We start from the raw sequence: 14170 nt of genomic DNA on the forward strand, positions 1-14170 counted from the left end.
AATCCTCCTCCAGCTATCTGAATCATCACACAAAAGAACAAATAATTATACTTTAAAAATCTTTTCAATGCTTATGAGGAAAGTAAGACACAGTAATGCAATATGATAACAGTAAGCTACAGAGAGCCAGTTCATCTAACAATAAATAGAATGGTACAGAGTTCAGTTCAGTTAAATTCTGTTTTATTTATATAACACCAAATCACAACAACAGTCACCTCAAGTCACTTTATATTGTAAGGTGGACCCTACACTCATACATACAGAAAAAAACCGAACAATCATATGACCCGTATGAACAAGCACTTTGGCAACAGTGGGAAGGAAAATCTCCCTTTTAACAGGAAGAAATCTCTGGCACAACCAGGCTCAGAGAGAAGTCTGCTGTGACCGACACGCTGTGGAGGAGAGCCAGAGATGAATAATAACGAATGAACAAATGCAAAGTGCTGTATAAACACATGGAGAGTGAAGAAGACCCCAGCAGCATAACTGAGGAAAGGTTCAGGGTCACCAGGAAAAGTGTGTTTTCTCCTAAGTCCAAAGACATGCATGTTAGGTTAATTTGTTATTCTAAATTGGAAATGGTTGTGAAGTCTTGTAGCCTAACACACTTTAAGTAGTCAGTCTGCCCTTGTACCTCTAAAGCACTCAAATCTAAATGTCAGTCCAGTCCAGCGGTTTATGAGGCAAACTCAAAAGGAGTTTCTTTAAGAGCAAGAATATAAAATAGATAGGACAGAACTGATTGTACTGTGGAAACTTCTCTGTATATTAGAGTGAGTAGAAGTATTTGAGGGTTTTTTTTCTGCTTGCCTGCATTTTGGTGTAAATGTCAGAGGAAACTTCTTTAGCAAAGGCTAACGATTTCATTCGGAGCGACATAATCTCAGAGCAGCAGCTCTTCCCATGGGTGTGGTGCTGCTCTAGAACAAGAATCACAAAGTAACATGGCTCTGAATTACAGTCATATACAGCTGGGATGATAGAAATGTAATATTTATTTACAGGCATATAAATATTATGTTTGCATTACATTACTGTTGACTGGTACAAAGTCAGCGACTTGCCTTCAGTGAGCTATTATAATGTGTGCGTGATCATTGGCACGCCCCTGAGCGCAGCTCTGAATGTGCTCATACTGTAGCTTCTGCTTAAACATGATGACATGTGGTGAACATGTTGCTGTGCTGCTGCATTCATTCTCTCTGTCTGTCATTTACAGTTTTTGGAGACCTCAGTTAAAATGTTTCTGGCAGCACGGCAGCAGATTCCAGGATCTATGAACTCAGGTGACTCCTCATTCTGCTCCTCAGCTTACTGGACCTCACACTAGATCAAACACCTGAGAAAACAAAAAGGTTGCAGGCAGTATGCAGATTAGAATATATAATGAACCCTAACAGTCATGGGATTGTCACATGAATGTGACACGTGAAGTGTTTATATTGTACAAGTATGTATACAACCAAATGTTTTATAGTTTTGTTCATTTTTTATTATCAATATCCATGCCTAATGCACCTAACAGCCAGCTGCAGTTACTGTGTACGAGTGCTTGAAAACAAAAGTTCTACTGTCCTGCTGAGTAGGTGTGATCCAGTTCACATTTAGGTTCTCTGAGATTCAACCAATTAGAAAAGCAATAGGAAGTAGTTTAGCCACTTAGTTCAGTATTGAGATGCTCTGTTGTGGGCTTAAAGGACTATTACGTGCAGGACTGTGGCCTCTGTGGAGGCCATGAGTGTGCAGCTGTCATAAAATACTCACTGTAGTCCTACATGAGCAGCATTTTTTTTAAATAAACATTCTTGAGGTTTTCATGTGGAGCCTCTGATTACACGTGACCAACAATTACCCTTTCCCCCCCCCCCTTTTAAAGCTGAAATTTTGATCATCATTATATTATATTAACCAGTGGTACCCAGAGAAAACTGTAACTTCTACATAGGATGGTTCAGCTTCTCTGAATGAGTCTCAGGTGGAATTTGTGTCAATGAAGAAGAACGTCTGATAGACAGATGCTGTTTGTTCTCTTTAGACAAAGAGGTGGAATTTGTCATAGTCATGAACAAAAGAGGAGCCTGCGGCTCATTCATACTCACCAGATGTCCAGTCTTAAACTGATCTGTGATATCCCTCCATAGAGACAGCCCAGCTGCTTGTGATCGTGTCTGATGGTCGGGGGCTCTTCCTGGAGGGAAAGGAGCGGGTAATGGCCGCTGTGCGTGCAGCACGCAGCGCTGGTATCTTCATCATCTTCATGGTGCTGGACAATCCGAACTCCCGGGTACGAGACCAGAATGTGATTGTTGGGTATTTTCCAAAGTTTAAGTCTCAAATCGTAACTAAACCTCGATACTGTGCTGCAGGATTCCATTCTAGACATCAAGGTGCCCATCTTCAAAGGGCCAGGAGAGCTGCCAGAGATCCACTCCTACATGGATGAGTTTCCCTTTCCCTTCTACGTGATCCTGCGAGACATCAACGCCTTGCCAGCAACGCTCAGCGACGCACTCAGGCAGTGGTTTGAACTTGTTACTGTGGCTGAGCAGTAGGCTGATGAGGAGCCATCTTTTTACAGGAAAGAGGGAAATGGGCAGCAGCCACCGCAAAATGCCAGTCTGCTGCTAGCCTGTCAGAGATCAGAGACTGAGCTGTAAATGTGCCTTTATTTTCTTATTATTACTGTAGGTTCTAGTCGAGTTGGATAGCAAGTGTTGCTGTTTTGTCTGCATCAGGGGAATTTGGTGTCTTTTGTAATGTAACAAAGGATTGCTTTAACTTGCACGTCTGAAATTAAATAACAGAAACAAATGTGATTTCCATGTGCGTGAAATACCGTAGTTAAGCATCAGTAAATACCTCTGCCCCTGTATGATAGCCCTGTTTTACATTTGTTTGAATGTTTAGTCAGTGTTATGAAGATCAAAGAATTATCTTCACCCTGAGCACAACAGCAGGACTGGGCTTTGTATAATAGAAGCCTTTTTCAAGTCTAAACTGAACAGTAGCATGCTGTAGCTGATATTGAAGGAACTCAAACACGTGCCTTGGAAAGAACAGCACTGCATCTCATGTCACACCTCAAGTAGCAGGTGACAGATCAGGATTTTTACTAGTTTGTTTCAGTCATGTACTGTGAAGCACAGCAGCTGCAGAGTCCGCTTTTTATAAAGGCCTCTGGGAGAACCCATCTTTGTGCTTTAGAAACACTTCAGCTGTGTTCATCTTCCCTTTGTAGTGTGACACAGCTGACTGTCTGTGGAAACATGTTCATGATGTGTACTGAAATGTGTGTTCTTTAATGTGGACATACATGTATACATATTTAACGAGTTAATTGCATCTGTCTATTAAATCATGAGATGAACAAAATCCCACTGTCTGTGACTCACTTGTTTTAAAAGCCACAGAGAAGAGAGCCACCCAAACCTTGAACCTCGTTTTAACAGAGATGCAGCAGTCGAAGAATCCTGAGCTATGGGAGAATTCCACAAATCAAAGATGATGGAAGACTGTTGATTTTATATGTGGAGCAGTTCTTCAAAAAAGAAAAATCCCCAAATATGTTGTTCTAACCTCCTAGGACCTGGTGTCCAAATATGTGGACATCACATTTTGGGTTATTTAGACCAAAATACTCAATTTTGCTCTACAAGGGCCTGATATCCACTTACGAGGACATTATACTGCTACATTTCTATCGAAATTTTAAACGAATATCCTCATATGTGGCTCTCATTTTTCTTAGAAACAAAAATCAGGTAAAAAAAAATTAATCTGGAAGCCGGAGTACCCAGATTTATAAATCTGGTAATTCTTTGTTTTTACATTCCCAATATGCCCAAATATCAAAGAGAAATTAAAAATGCATTCCGTGGAAGAGTTCGGGTCTTAGGAGGTTAAGATTGCTATCACGGCCCACGTCACCCCTACTATATTAATGTGAAGAAGTACAATGCAATTTGGCCCTTGAAGTTACATTTTTCTTTTAGGGAGCTTTGCTTGTTGTTGAGTGCAATATTAAAATAAGTTCTTTAAAAAGAAAAAATTATTTAATATGAAGGCAATATGAGCAGAGAGTACAAACAAGCTGCACACCATATTTTGCATTACTTTTTGCCTTTCTTAAGTACTGTTTAGAAGTCTGGGGAAATGCATACTTCAACCTTTATGTAAACTTTATGTAAACTTCAGAAAAGAACAATTGAAATAATTAAGCAGGATTTACAGCCCACACACTAACACTATTTTTGTAGTCAAAAATCGTGAAATCTTAAATTCAAGAACAGTTAATGTGTTAAACAGTTAATCTTAAAATTAATCTTAAAATATAAAGCACACAAATTATGTATAATGATAGTAAAGTAATATGTTGCCAGGAAGTGTATCGACACAGAAGGGGGCGATAATCTGATGACATTTTGTATTTCCATTTATTAAAACTGTGGATGGACCTGTTCAACCATTATTCAGTTAAAAACAAACAAACTGGAATGTGCTTTTGGAAGAACATGAAATTGATGACTAGTAGTATGTGTAATTATTATATATTTCAACATATTTTTCAGTTTTTTTCCTCTCTCTGTGGGGCAAGTGGGGGTAATGATAAACATAGTAAATCGATTGTGTGTGTGTGTATTAATTTGTTTGCAACTCCGAAATAAAGGGTCACCATCAAATGCCACAAAAATAAAACTTAGCACTTTCTGTCGGTACTGGTTCTTGTTATGTCCTCCGCTCCACCAGGGGGCGAGAAACAGTGAGGCGCTATTAGCGTCATCTCAACATCCGCCTGTGAAAGTGCCGAGTAAATATGACCGTTTCACGGTTGCCGTCTGCTGCGCTTTCTTTAAAGCAGGTAAATATATATATATATATATATATATATATATGATATGAAACATCTACAGCAGTGTTCGGTGTAAAATCTAAAAAAGTTGAGTAGCTAACAGGCTAGCTTTATTAGTTCTCTGTACCCTACTACTAGCTAGTCCCAATGTACGCCCGTCACCTCCTAGCAAACATGGTGAAAAAGAACGTCATGTTCTGGCCCAAAGTGTTCAGGTACCCCGGCAAAAACGAAAGTCGACATTTATGCCTTCTGTTTAGAAACCTTTTCACCTTTTATTTTGAAACTGTTTTTCATGCGCTGCAAGACATCGTGAAAAAACGACAGTCATTAAAGGTCCAAATCTTTGCTGGGATAGCATACTGTGGCATCAGTGGCCTTTTCTGAAGAGTCGTACAAAAATAACCCCAGTTCTTAGTGTTTTGTTTAGTTTTTCCTTCTTGAAGAAAAAGTTATCGAACTTTGGAATAAACACACACAGTATCAGACACTGGACAGACCATTAAGGAATACAGACATTGTCAAAACAAATGAAACGAGTAGATGGTAAGATATTTTTGTGAGAAAGAGCTGACCAATAAAATAAGAGCACAAAGTCATCTATCTAAATTATACCAAATGTTGAGATTATATAGTCTTCTTAGTTTAAATAGTATTTAGGAGTTCTGTAAAAACAATGTAGAAATGAAAATATTTACTCAATAGAAAATTACAAATGTCCTCTTCTTTCTATGTGTCGCAGAACAACAATTTAAAAATTCTGTGGTTACTTAGTGCAGGGATGTTGTTTTTAAGTATGTTGTTTCATACTTAGGTTAGAAGAGTCTCTAAGGAATCTGTGCATATTATCAGAGCAATACTGCGTGTTTTTAAATAAGTTTCTAACATTATTAACAGTGGCACTAAAAGCATTAAACCAGATTTGGTCCTAGCACAACCGCATATATTAAACTGTGTGCCCTAATAGCATACGTTTGGCTAAGTTTTTACACAGGCAGAATGTGTTGGGGATCTACAGAAACATGCTGAGGACCATACGACGGGTGCCAGATGAGGCAGATAGGAAGTTCTTGAGAGACTGGGCCAGAGAGGAATTCCATAGGAACAAGAATGTCACACATGAGGTACACAGTTGTTGTTTTTTTCACTTTTGTTTTACCAGGTCCACTAAAAGTCATTGTGTCATCAGATCAAAAGTTAGATATAGGTAAAAGAAAATAAACAGTGAGCAGCATCTGAGTTTTTCCCCTCTTGGACTAAATGTTCAAACTGTGTTATTTAATGTGTCTGTCTGGTCAATTCAGGATGCAATCCGTATGATGATCACACAAGCTTCCAATCACCTGGAGGAGCTGCAGAAGTCTCTGGCGTTGGCCCACAGTTAATGACTGCAAGCTGCTGGAGTTCCTGTTTTGTACTCTATTTGACTGGTTTTTAGTGAGGAATAATATTTGGTGTGGGAATGTGGGAATCGAGACCACCTGAGAGTCTGATTGAACCCATCTGCCACGTGTGTATATTGGCACTGTTTATACTGTACATGTGTTAAATAAAGAATAATGTATGAAATGACAAACACCTTGATCTTTTTTTAATGCATTTTTTCTGGTATCAAATAGAGTAACAGCAACCGTAGTGATACAGCAGACAGTAATACTGCAACATGACAACGTGTCCTTACGGGGACACTCGGAGCGATGTGGGGTTTTGTCTTACTGTAGGGTCTTTACCTTACAATGACGCAACAGTTATTGCGATTTGGTGGTATAGAAAAACATGATATTCCTGGATTTTACCACAAAGAGCAAGCATGTATTGCTTTGCATCTTTCCTTATAGTATACACTCACTGTACACAGGAACCCAGGAGAGGACAGTCTTAAAGATGGTTTTGGATTTTTTTTTTTTTTTTCAAAGTCAACTGGTATCTTTAAAGATTTTAATGTTCCAAAAGATGTAAGCATCTGCAGACCAGAGAACCTCTCAAATTCAGAAACCCTGGATTTTCTGTACAACAAAGTTCGTTCACTTCTGACTGGGGTAAATCATGATAATTTGAGCTATGTCCCTAACCTGCTCTGGAGCAGATTAGTGTCACAGAACCTTCAACCTTTATGTAACAGTAAAGCCACTATGATCTCATCATCCTGATATGGCACGCACTGCACTGTCGCCTCACAGTCCTGAGTTCGATTCCACCATCTGCGTTTGCATGTTATCCCCGTGTTTCTGTGGGTTCTCTCTGGGTACTCCGGCTTCCTCCCACAAACCTGAGACATGCAATTAGTGGGGTTACGTTAACTAATGATTCTAAATTGCCCATCGGTGTGAATGTAAGTGCAAATGGTTGTCTGTCTCTGTGTTAGCCCTGCGATAGACTGGCGATCCTGCCTCTTGCCCTATGACAGCTGGGATAGGCTCCAGCCCCCCCACAGCCTTGATAAGGAACATATGAATGGAACACATTTTTAACAGCGCTTATTCGGGCATTTAAATGAAGTCATAAAAAGTAACAGTAAGAATGTTAATATAGACATATTTAGAAAGTGCACCTACTCTTCAAATCGGTGTCAGCACATCCATCAACCCCCTCTTTCATACTATACTAGGCACATTGCCTCTGTCACTATTTCCAGTTAATGTGTGTACCTGCTGCTGATTTCTAAATCAGCAGCCGGTGTTAAGCAGTTAACTTCACATTTTTGTGAACTGCTTGGTGATATCAGAATTAAAATGCTGGCTTGCAATTTATGCCACTGAAATACACAGGTAAGAGTTCAGTCAGAGTGTGTGTGTTTTTTTATTATTATTATTTTAACTTTGTTAAATAACCATTCACAGAGTCTGTTGCCATAATAAGATGACCTGAGAACAGCGGCAATTCTAGGATCAGAGCTTTGGGGGTGCTGAGCACCCAGAGAGCTGCCCAGCCAAGCAAGATAAACTTTACACGTCACGATGAGACTTCTTCCCTGTCTCTTTCAGTCCCTGCATCCTTAAATGTCTCCAGTTGTCCCAAGTTCTCTATGACTGTCTCCTTGGTGCATTTAAACACCTGTTCCTTCCTGTCCTTGTCATCTGTTGTCTTCGTCTCTGTTATCGGTCATCAAAATTTTACCATCTCTCTGCAAGTCTGCAAATTTCTTTATTAAATCATAAGATTCTTAAATTCATCAAGTCTCTCTGTGCCTGGGTCCTCGTCACAAAACATGACAATGAATGACACCAATAGTGAGTAAAAAGTAAACAGTATAATACAGATACATAAAAAAACACTCCCAAAACAGAATAAATTATTACAAAATATTAATAAAAAACTATAAAGATGGAGGCAACTTTGCCTGTGGTAGAATGTATATAATGTATGAAAAAAAAAATCTTTACTGCAGATACTAATTTTACTAATTTAATAATACTAATTTTGTGTTGTAAGATTTATGAGTTTCATACATTCATAGTGGTCCTTGGGAGAGCTTGACATTTTTCTCAGGTGGTACACACTGTAAAAAGTTTGAGAAACACTGACAAGTTAAGTGTATGTGTGCTTTTGGAAAACATTTAAAGCTGCAGTACAGAATCTTTGAAACAAGCTAGCTTAAAACATTTTTAGAATATAAACAGAGCACTCTGCTTCTCTTTACAGCTCCTCACTCCACCAGGGCTGTTTGGCACTTTCTGATAGTGTGCAAATGTGATGTACGTACTGCGGCAGTCATACAGACAACTGGACGGTCCAAAAGTTGGCCTACCTATTACTGGCTGAGGTTTTAGTAAAGTTGTGGCTGAACCACATAATATATCATTAATTTTAATCTCCGCAATCAATGATAATGTTATGTTGGAATGTTGTTAAAGAGGGTCAAAAATGTTTCAACCCAGTTTGTTTTGCAGATTCTGTGTAGCAGCTTTAATATAGGGAGGACACAATTTCCAGACTGTATGAGTAAAATCAGGTTTTTTCTCTTTGTCAGTTTAACAGTTTCTGTTTTGCCTGTCACTATTCCTTGTCTGTTTTCTTACCTGGTTCTTCCTGACCTTGTACTTTCTCCTCATATTACCCTCTTTGGACTGACAATCATACACAAATAGATTCAATTAGATGAAAAATTACGGTCAAATGTCGCTGATTTTACTACAGAGCAGGACGGATTGTAGGGTAGCAAACATCGACGGAAAGGTTTTCGAGACTGCAGATTATCTGGGTGTAATGTTTTTCAGCTAAAAAGAAACATGGCCTGACGCCTACCTAACTATATAAAGAGTAACTGAAGGTTAAATGCAGCTAATATGTCTTGTTTTAAGCCAGACACTTACACCTCCGCTCCGCTGCGTCTCAGCCACCATCGGTCTGGCAGCAAGGGTGCTAGAGAGCTGGAAAGTTTTTTTTTTTGTTTTTTTTTTTTGGGGGGGGGGGGGACCAAACTTTTGTCATTAAAATGTTACGTCTCAACCAAGTACTGTATGCTTTTTATATTTTTAGTAGTGTGTCACACAAACAGCAATTATTGTCAAAAAAAGTAAGAAATCTTTGGGGGTGCTTTGATTCATTTTGGGGGTGCTTCTCTCTTTATCTCTTCACTAATGTAGTGATTTTAAAAGAAGGTGTGTGCAAACCTTTAACTGTTATTGAGTTTCTTGCATCACAGCTGAGGCTTTCAATCACTGTTTCCACACAAAGTTTGCTTACATTTGTTGAAATTTTGAGACAAGTGCACAAAAGAAAATAAAAATACATGTGCACAGTGTTGGGTAAGTTACTTTAAATTAGTAACTTAGTTACATTAGTAGTTATTTCTATCAAAGGTTACTCGTTCCTTTCTCGTTACTTGTAGTAACTAGTTACTATAACTAACTTTGGTTTTACTCAGAATTCTCTTATGAATGTGTTGCTTCCCTTACTGGATACCAGCAAGGATGCCAGTCTTTTATCTTGCTTACATGTTAGCACTATCCTGCCACAAGTGCACTGTGCCACCTAATGGGCTGAACGTAAAATGGCAGTGTAGTAGTGCGAGTGCAAGTTAATGATGAAATGAATGAAACTAAATTAGAAATTAACAATGTTTGTTTTATGTGTCACTTTTTATCTGTCTGTTTTAATCTATTTATATTGTTTCAAACCTCTATAAATGCAAACACATCATTTTGGGGTTGATGCAGCAGTGTTATAAATCACTAATCATTGTACGTAGTATCACTAGGAAGAAGCAGTGGATCACAAAACACCACATACAGTGTGTTAAGACTTTTGAAAAGTATATTTATTTTTGCCATTGAAATGGGTAGAAAGTTTACTTTTAGCAGTGCCAACATTAAACTGTGGCTCAGACCATTTAGGAGCTGTAGGTATCAAAAAATGTTGTACAAAAATTGTTCAACATAAACACAGTGAGGTTTGTTCATTCTTTGTAAACTTAACTGAAAACAGCTGAACTGCACCAACTGGAGACCTCATGTTCAGTAATGATGGGCAAACTTAAAAGTATTTTCAGCCTCATAAATAGTCAATATTTAACCAAAATAATATTTCCTCCAGTCAGGCCATGTAGATCAATAAAATATGATGGTAGATTAAGTGCTTCAGTGGTCTAAGATTCTAGCCTACGTCACAGCGTCACGTGCGCTTTTTACGTCCACCATGGAAACTGCAGTCGTGGTGCTTTGGAAATGGTGCAGACCTTTTGTGCTCAAAGCTTATGAGGGACCACTGGATGTGGAAGACATTGTCACTGACCACATTTGGTTTACTGAACTTGAAGTTGTCCATGGTTTCCAGGTCTGATAGGAGTCAGTCAAAAATAACCACACAGGTTCAAAATGGGTTAAAAATAATGTTTTAAATATGCCAAAAAATGTTACAAAGCACTGCAGCAGGTTTTTAAATCAGCAGGAGAACCTAATTCACACGATGGTCTTTAAAGACAATTAGTGCTGATTTTTATGCTTGCACACAATTTTACTGTGAGGAGGGAGACACCCAAAAAAGACTGAATCTTAATAGTAAAAATCTTTTGCGAATAATGAATTTCTTGGAAAATATCAAATATGAAAGTTATTATTGGCTCTGGGTTTCCGCTCATTTACACCTTCCACAGAAGGTTGTAGAAAAGGAAACACTTAGATGAGAGCCCCACTGCTTCAAAATTGGCCAAATGACCTTCAGGAAGCTCAGCATAAACACCACAGAGATTATGCATTAATATCCAGAATAGTAATATCTCAAACATATTTTTAGTTTGAGTACAAGCATTTGGCAGAATATGGGAGCAAATGCTCACAGTCGGGATGATGTTTACAGTTTGAACTAGAAATCTCATCTGTTTTATTTATTCATATTGACTCCATCTCTCGCGCTCAGGCTAAGGTTTATTTCAGTTATTGGAAATGTATTATCATTAAGAAAATGATGTTTACAAGCTTCAAATTAAGCATGCGACACATCAAAGTGGCTGTTTACACTTGCTCTCTGCAGCCTGGAGGACCAACATTTTACAACAGCAGGCAGACACTGATCCTCATCTGCAACCTTGAGATGAACATAAGCAGGCTCATAATGAGAGAACTGCTGATTTAAACTGAAAATTAGCTGAGTAAACATGCGCAACAGAAAATACAGCAGATACATGGAGTCATTCAGGAGAAATGATCAGGGCGAAGAATGTGAGGTCAAGCTTTTGGCCCTCGTTCTCACTGTGAAGGCAAAATGTAAAGGAGTCTTTTGTTTTCCCCTCCTCTACCTTCCAACAGGCACAGAGTTTTATCTGCAGCAGCACGAAGGATGCAGGATGAACAGAAGAGGGCACCGATGCAACACTAAACTGGATGCAGTGAAGGAAACGGGTGGCTCTCTATACACTGATAGAGAAGTCTTTGTGGTTTATGTCATCCACTGAGGGAGTTTAGAAGGAAAGCCCAGGAGCAGCAGTTTCCAATTTGTGAGTCCCAACAGCTCTGAGGCATAGCTGATCTTCAGGTATTAAAAAGTCCTTCAAATGAAACTATTTCAGAATAGAAAAAAGATTGAACTTGAAGGGAGTCAGAAAGCCATGACTTCATTTTAAGGAGTCATAAGGGTTTGATTTGGAAACATAAATTGGCACTAATTGCAGTTGTACACAGTGTATCCCAACTATAACTGCAGTGATCCCACACTAACCTGATAAGGTATGCAGCAAATGCTGATCTTATCAAAAAGTAGCCTTCATTTCCTTTTAATATCATACACCATCAGCCAATTGATGTGTTTTTAAAATGAACATGTAGTATATGTTTTTTTAGTATTCACTATGACACAAAAAGGAAAATTATCCAAATTTTTTTATGAATATTTGAAGCAGGAAAAGCAAAAAATATCAAAGCTTACAGGAGGATGAGAAAAGGCAAAACTTCACCCACTCTTTTGCTCAACCTGTGGTGAGCTGCAAACATAAAGCTGCTCCTTCCATGCTACAGAAATATCCTGTCCTTCCAAACATGTCCTCACAAAGACAGAAGCACATGAATACACCCACAAATTCACAAAAGAGCACGCACACTCTCGCAGACACGGCCTCACTCTGCCATTTCAATCATCCCACTGTAATAAAACTGCACAGCAGGTGCCATCGTATCACATTGCAGTGATATTGCCTGCAATGTCTCCCTAGGATGAAGCTACATAAAGAAGCAGTGTTTGTTCTCCACAACCAACAAACCAGCAAAATAGTGAGAACTCAAATTCAGGAATCAGCTTCAAAATATCTATAGTGGCGAACCTTAACATCACTTTTGGGTGTTATTCTGTAAAATTCTACAATAAGGCAGTAGAAAATAAATCTTCAAGTTTTTACTGAGAATACAGAATAATACAGATTTATGGGATTAACAGTGTTGGATTATCCTTTAAACCGGCTGCTTAGTTTAGCCAGCTTAGGTAATGATCTCAAAATAAACATTCAGAGCTCCAGCTCTTTTCTAAACTGGTAACTGTAGTGCTTTGGGATGATTCCAAACATGATGCCAATTAGTTCACAAATCATACCAAGCTTCAAAGATATGATCTGTTTGTATTGTGCAGCTCATAAAGAGAATCAGATGCTTAAAGAAGGAAAAAGGCAAATAAGCTAATTTAAAGTACTTCATACATATTATTAACTCTACAATATATGCAGCAGAGGATGGAGAGCAACATTTGCTTTAGTTTAGCCTTAATTAAAGGAGAAGTATGAGCGTGCATGTTGAAGAAATCAGCCCTTGAATGCTGTATTTTGACCTCAGTTAAACATTTGAAAAGTTTTGTTTTAAGACCTTCTGAAGTGCTCAAAGCATCTCTGTTGTAGTTCCCGCCAAAGAAGGTGACACCTGATTCTTGTCATAATGTCACGCATATACTGTAATTAAAGCTGTGAAAGATTTGCAGAAAACGTATGTAGCCAGTGTGTTACCTCTGTGTCTGCATCGGTGGCTTTCAGCTCAAACTCAGTGATGGTCTTTCCCCCACCCTCCTGCACCCTCATGCCAGGGACCTGAAGAAGAGGCAGGGAGTCGTCCACAGGCTTGACAGTGATGTAGAAAGTCTGAGCAACCTGAAGACAAAGAACAATAATAAGATGATGAAACAACCTATGAGCGATACACATATGTGTAACCAAAACTACATTCTGCCAGCAACTTCCTACTTTTCACTGAGAACTTTCTCAACAATTGAGAAAATAGAAAAGTCTCATTGTGATGAAAAAGTTTAACCCCAAAGGGCTACACAACTTCACCAAGCACCACAGTGGCCACAAAGCTTCCACACATTGCAGTCAGCCAGGCGTGAAGGTCAGATGACCTTTTTTACATGTTTACTCGAGTCCTTGTGATCCTCATTAGTTTGAATTAGCAAGGCAGATTTATGCATGAGGTGACGGGACAGGAAGCTGCTACTTTCCCACTGTTATAAAAGCTGTAGAGTTTGTTAGTTTTTTTACATTTCTTTAATGTCTTTCAATTTAATGACATCGTTAAGGTTTTTTTTTAATTAAGCTAAGTGTTTAAGTGATCAACATTTCTCTTTCTGGTTTTCTGGTTTTAGCCTGATTCAGTCCACCCAAGGCTTTCATTCACTGTATGCGCAAACTGTCTGGTTATGATACCCAGTAACACTTCAACGAGTTAGCAAAACAACTCAAACAAAATTAATTTGTCGTGAAAGGTGCTATATAAATAAAATTGTACTTTTACTTACTTTCATTACTCACTTTGATCCTCATGAATCCTTAAGTAGGGGTGAGGATGTACAACTTTTAGTCCGTTATTTGCAGCACTTATGTTAGCAGCATTCGAACGTTCACCA

At 38.6% G+C, this 14170-nt stretch overlaps 2 protein-coding genes across 3 annotated transcripts in view; both read left to right on the forward strand.

The window, feature by feature from the left end:
- The window catches only part of mdn1 (midasin AAA ATPase 1), a 55652-nt gene extending 52259 nt beyond the window's left edge, over window positions 1-3393 (forward strand). For both annotated transcript variants that reach the window (XM_084952295.1, XM_084952296.1), the window contains exons 100-102: window positions 1226-1292; window positions 2148-2290; window positions 2373-3393. In XM_084952295.1, coding sequence (XP_084808421.1) covers window positions 1226-1292; window positions 2148-2290; window positions 2373-2558 — 396 coding nt within the window. In that variant the 3' untranslated portion in view covers window positions 2559-3393. The remainder of the gene's footprint in view (window positions 1-1225; window positions 1293-2147; window positions 2291-2372) is intronic.
- A 1372-nt stretch (window positions 3394-4765) lies between these two features.
- On the forward strand, window positions 4766-6431 carry lyrm2 (LYR motif containing 2). Its single transcript, XM_084954328.1, has 3 exons — window positions 4766-4864; window positions 5839-5979; window positions 6160-6431. Exons 1-3 carry the CDS (start codon window positions 4820-4822, stop codon window positions 6238-6240), a joined length of 267 nt encoding a protein of 88 aa, XP_084810454.1. The 5' UTR covers window positions 4766-4819; the 3' UTR covers window positions 6241-6431.
- The last annotated feature ends 7739 nt before the right edge of the window (window positions 6432-14170 follow it).

This window comes from Perissodus microlepis, chromosome 15, assembly GCF_051167445.1.
Source record: "Perissodus microlepis isolate ML-2025 ecotype Zambia chromosome 15, ASM5116744v1, whole genome shotgun sequence".
In the NCBI taxonomy this organism is placed as follows: Eukaryota; Metazoa; Chordata; class Actinopteri; order Cichliformes; family Cichlidae; genus Perissodus; species Perissodus microlepis.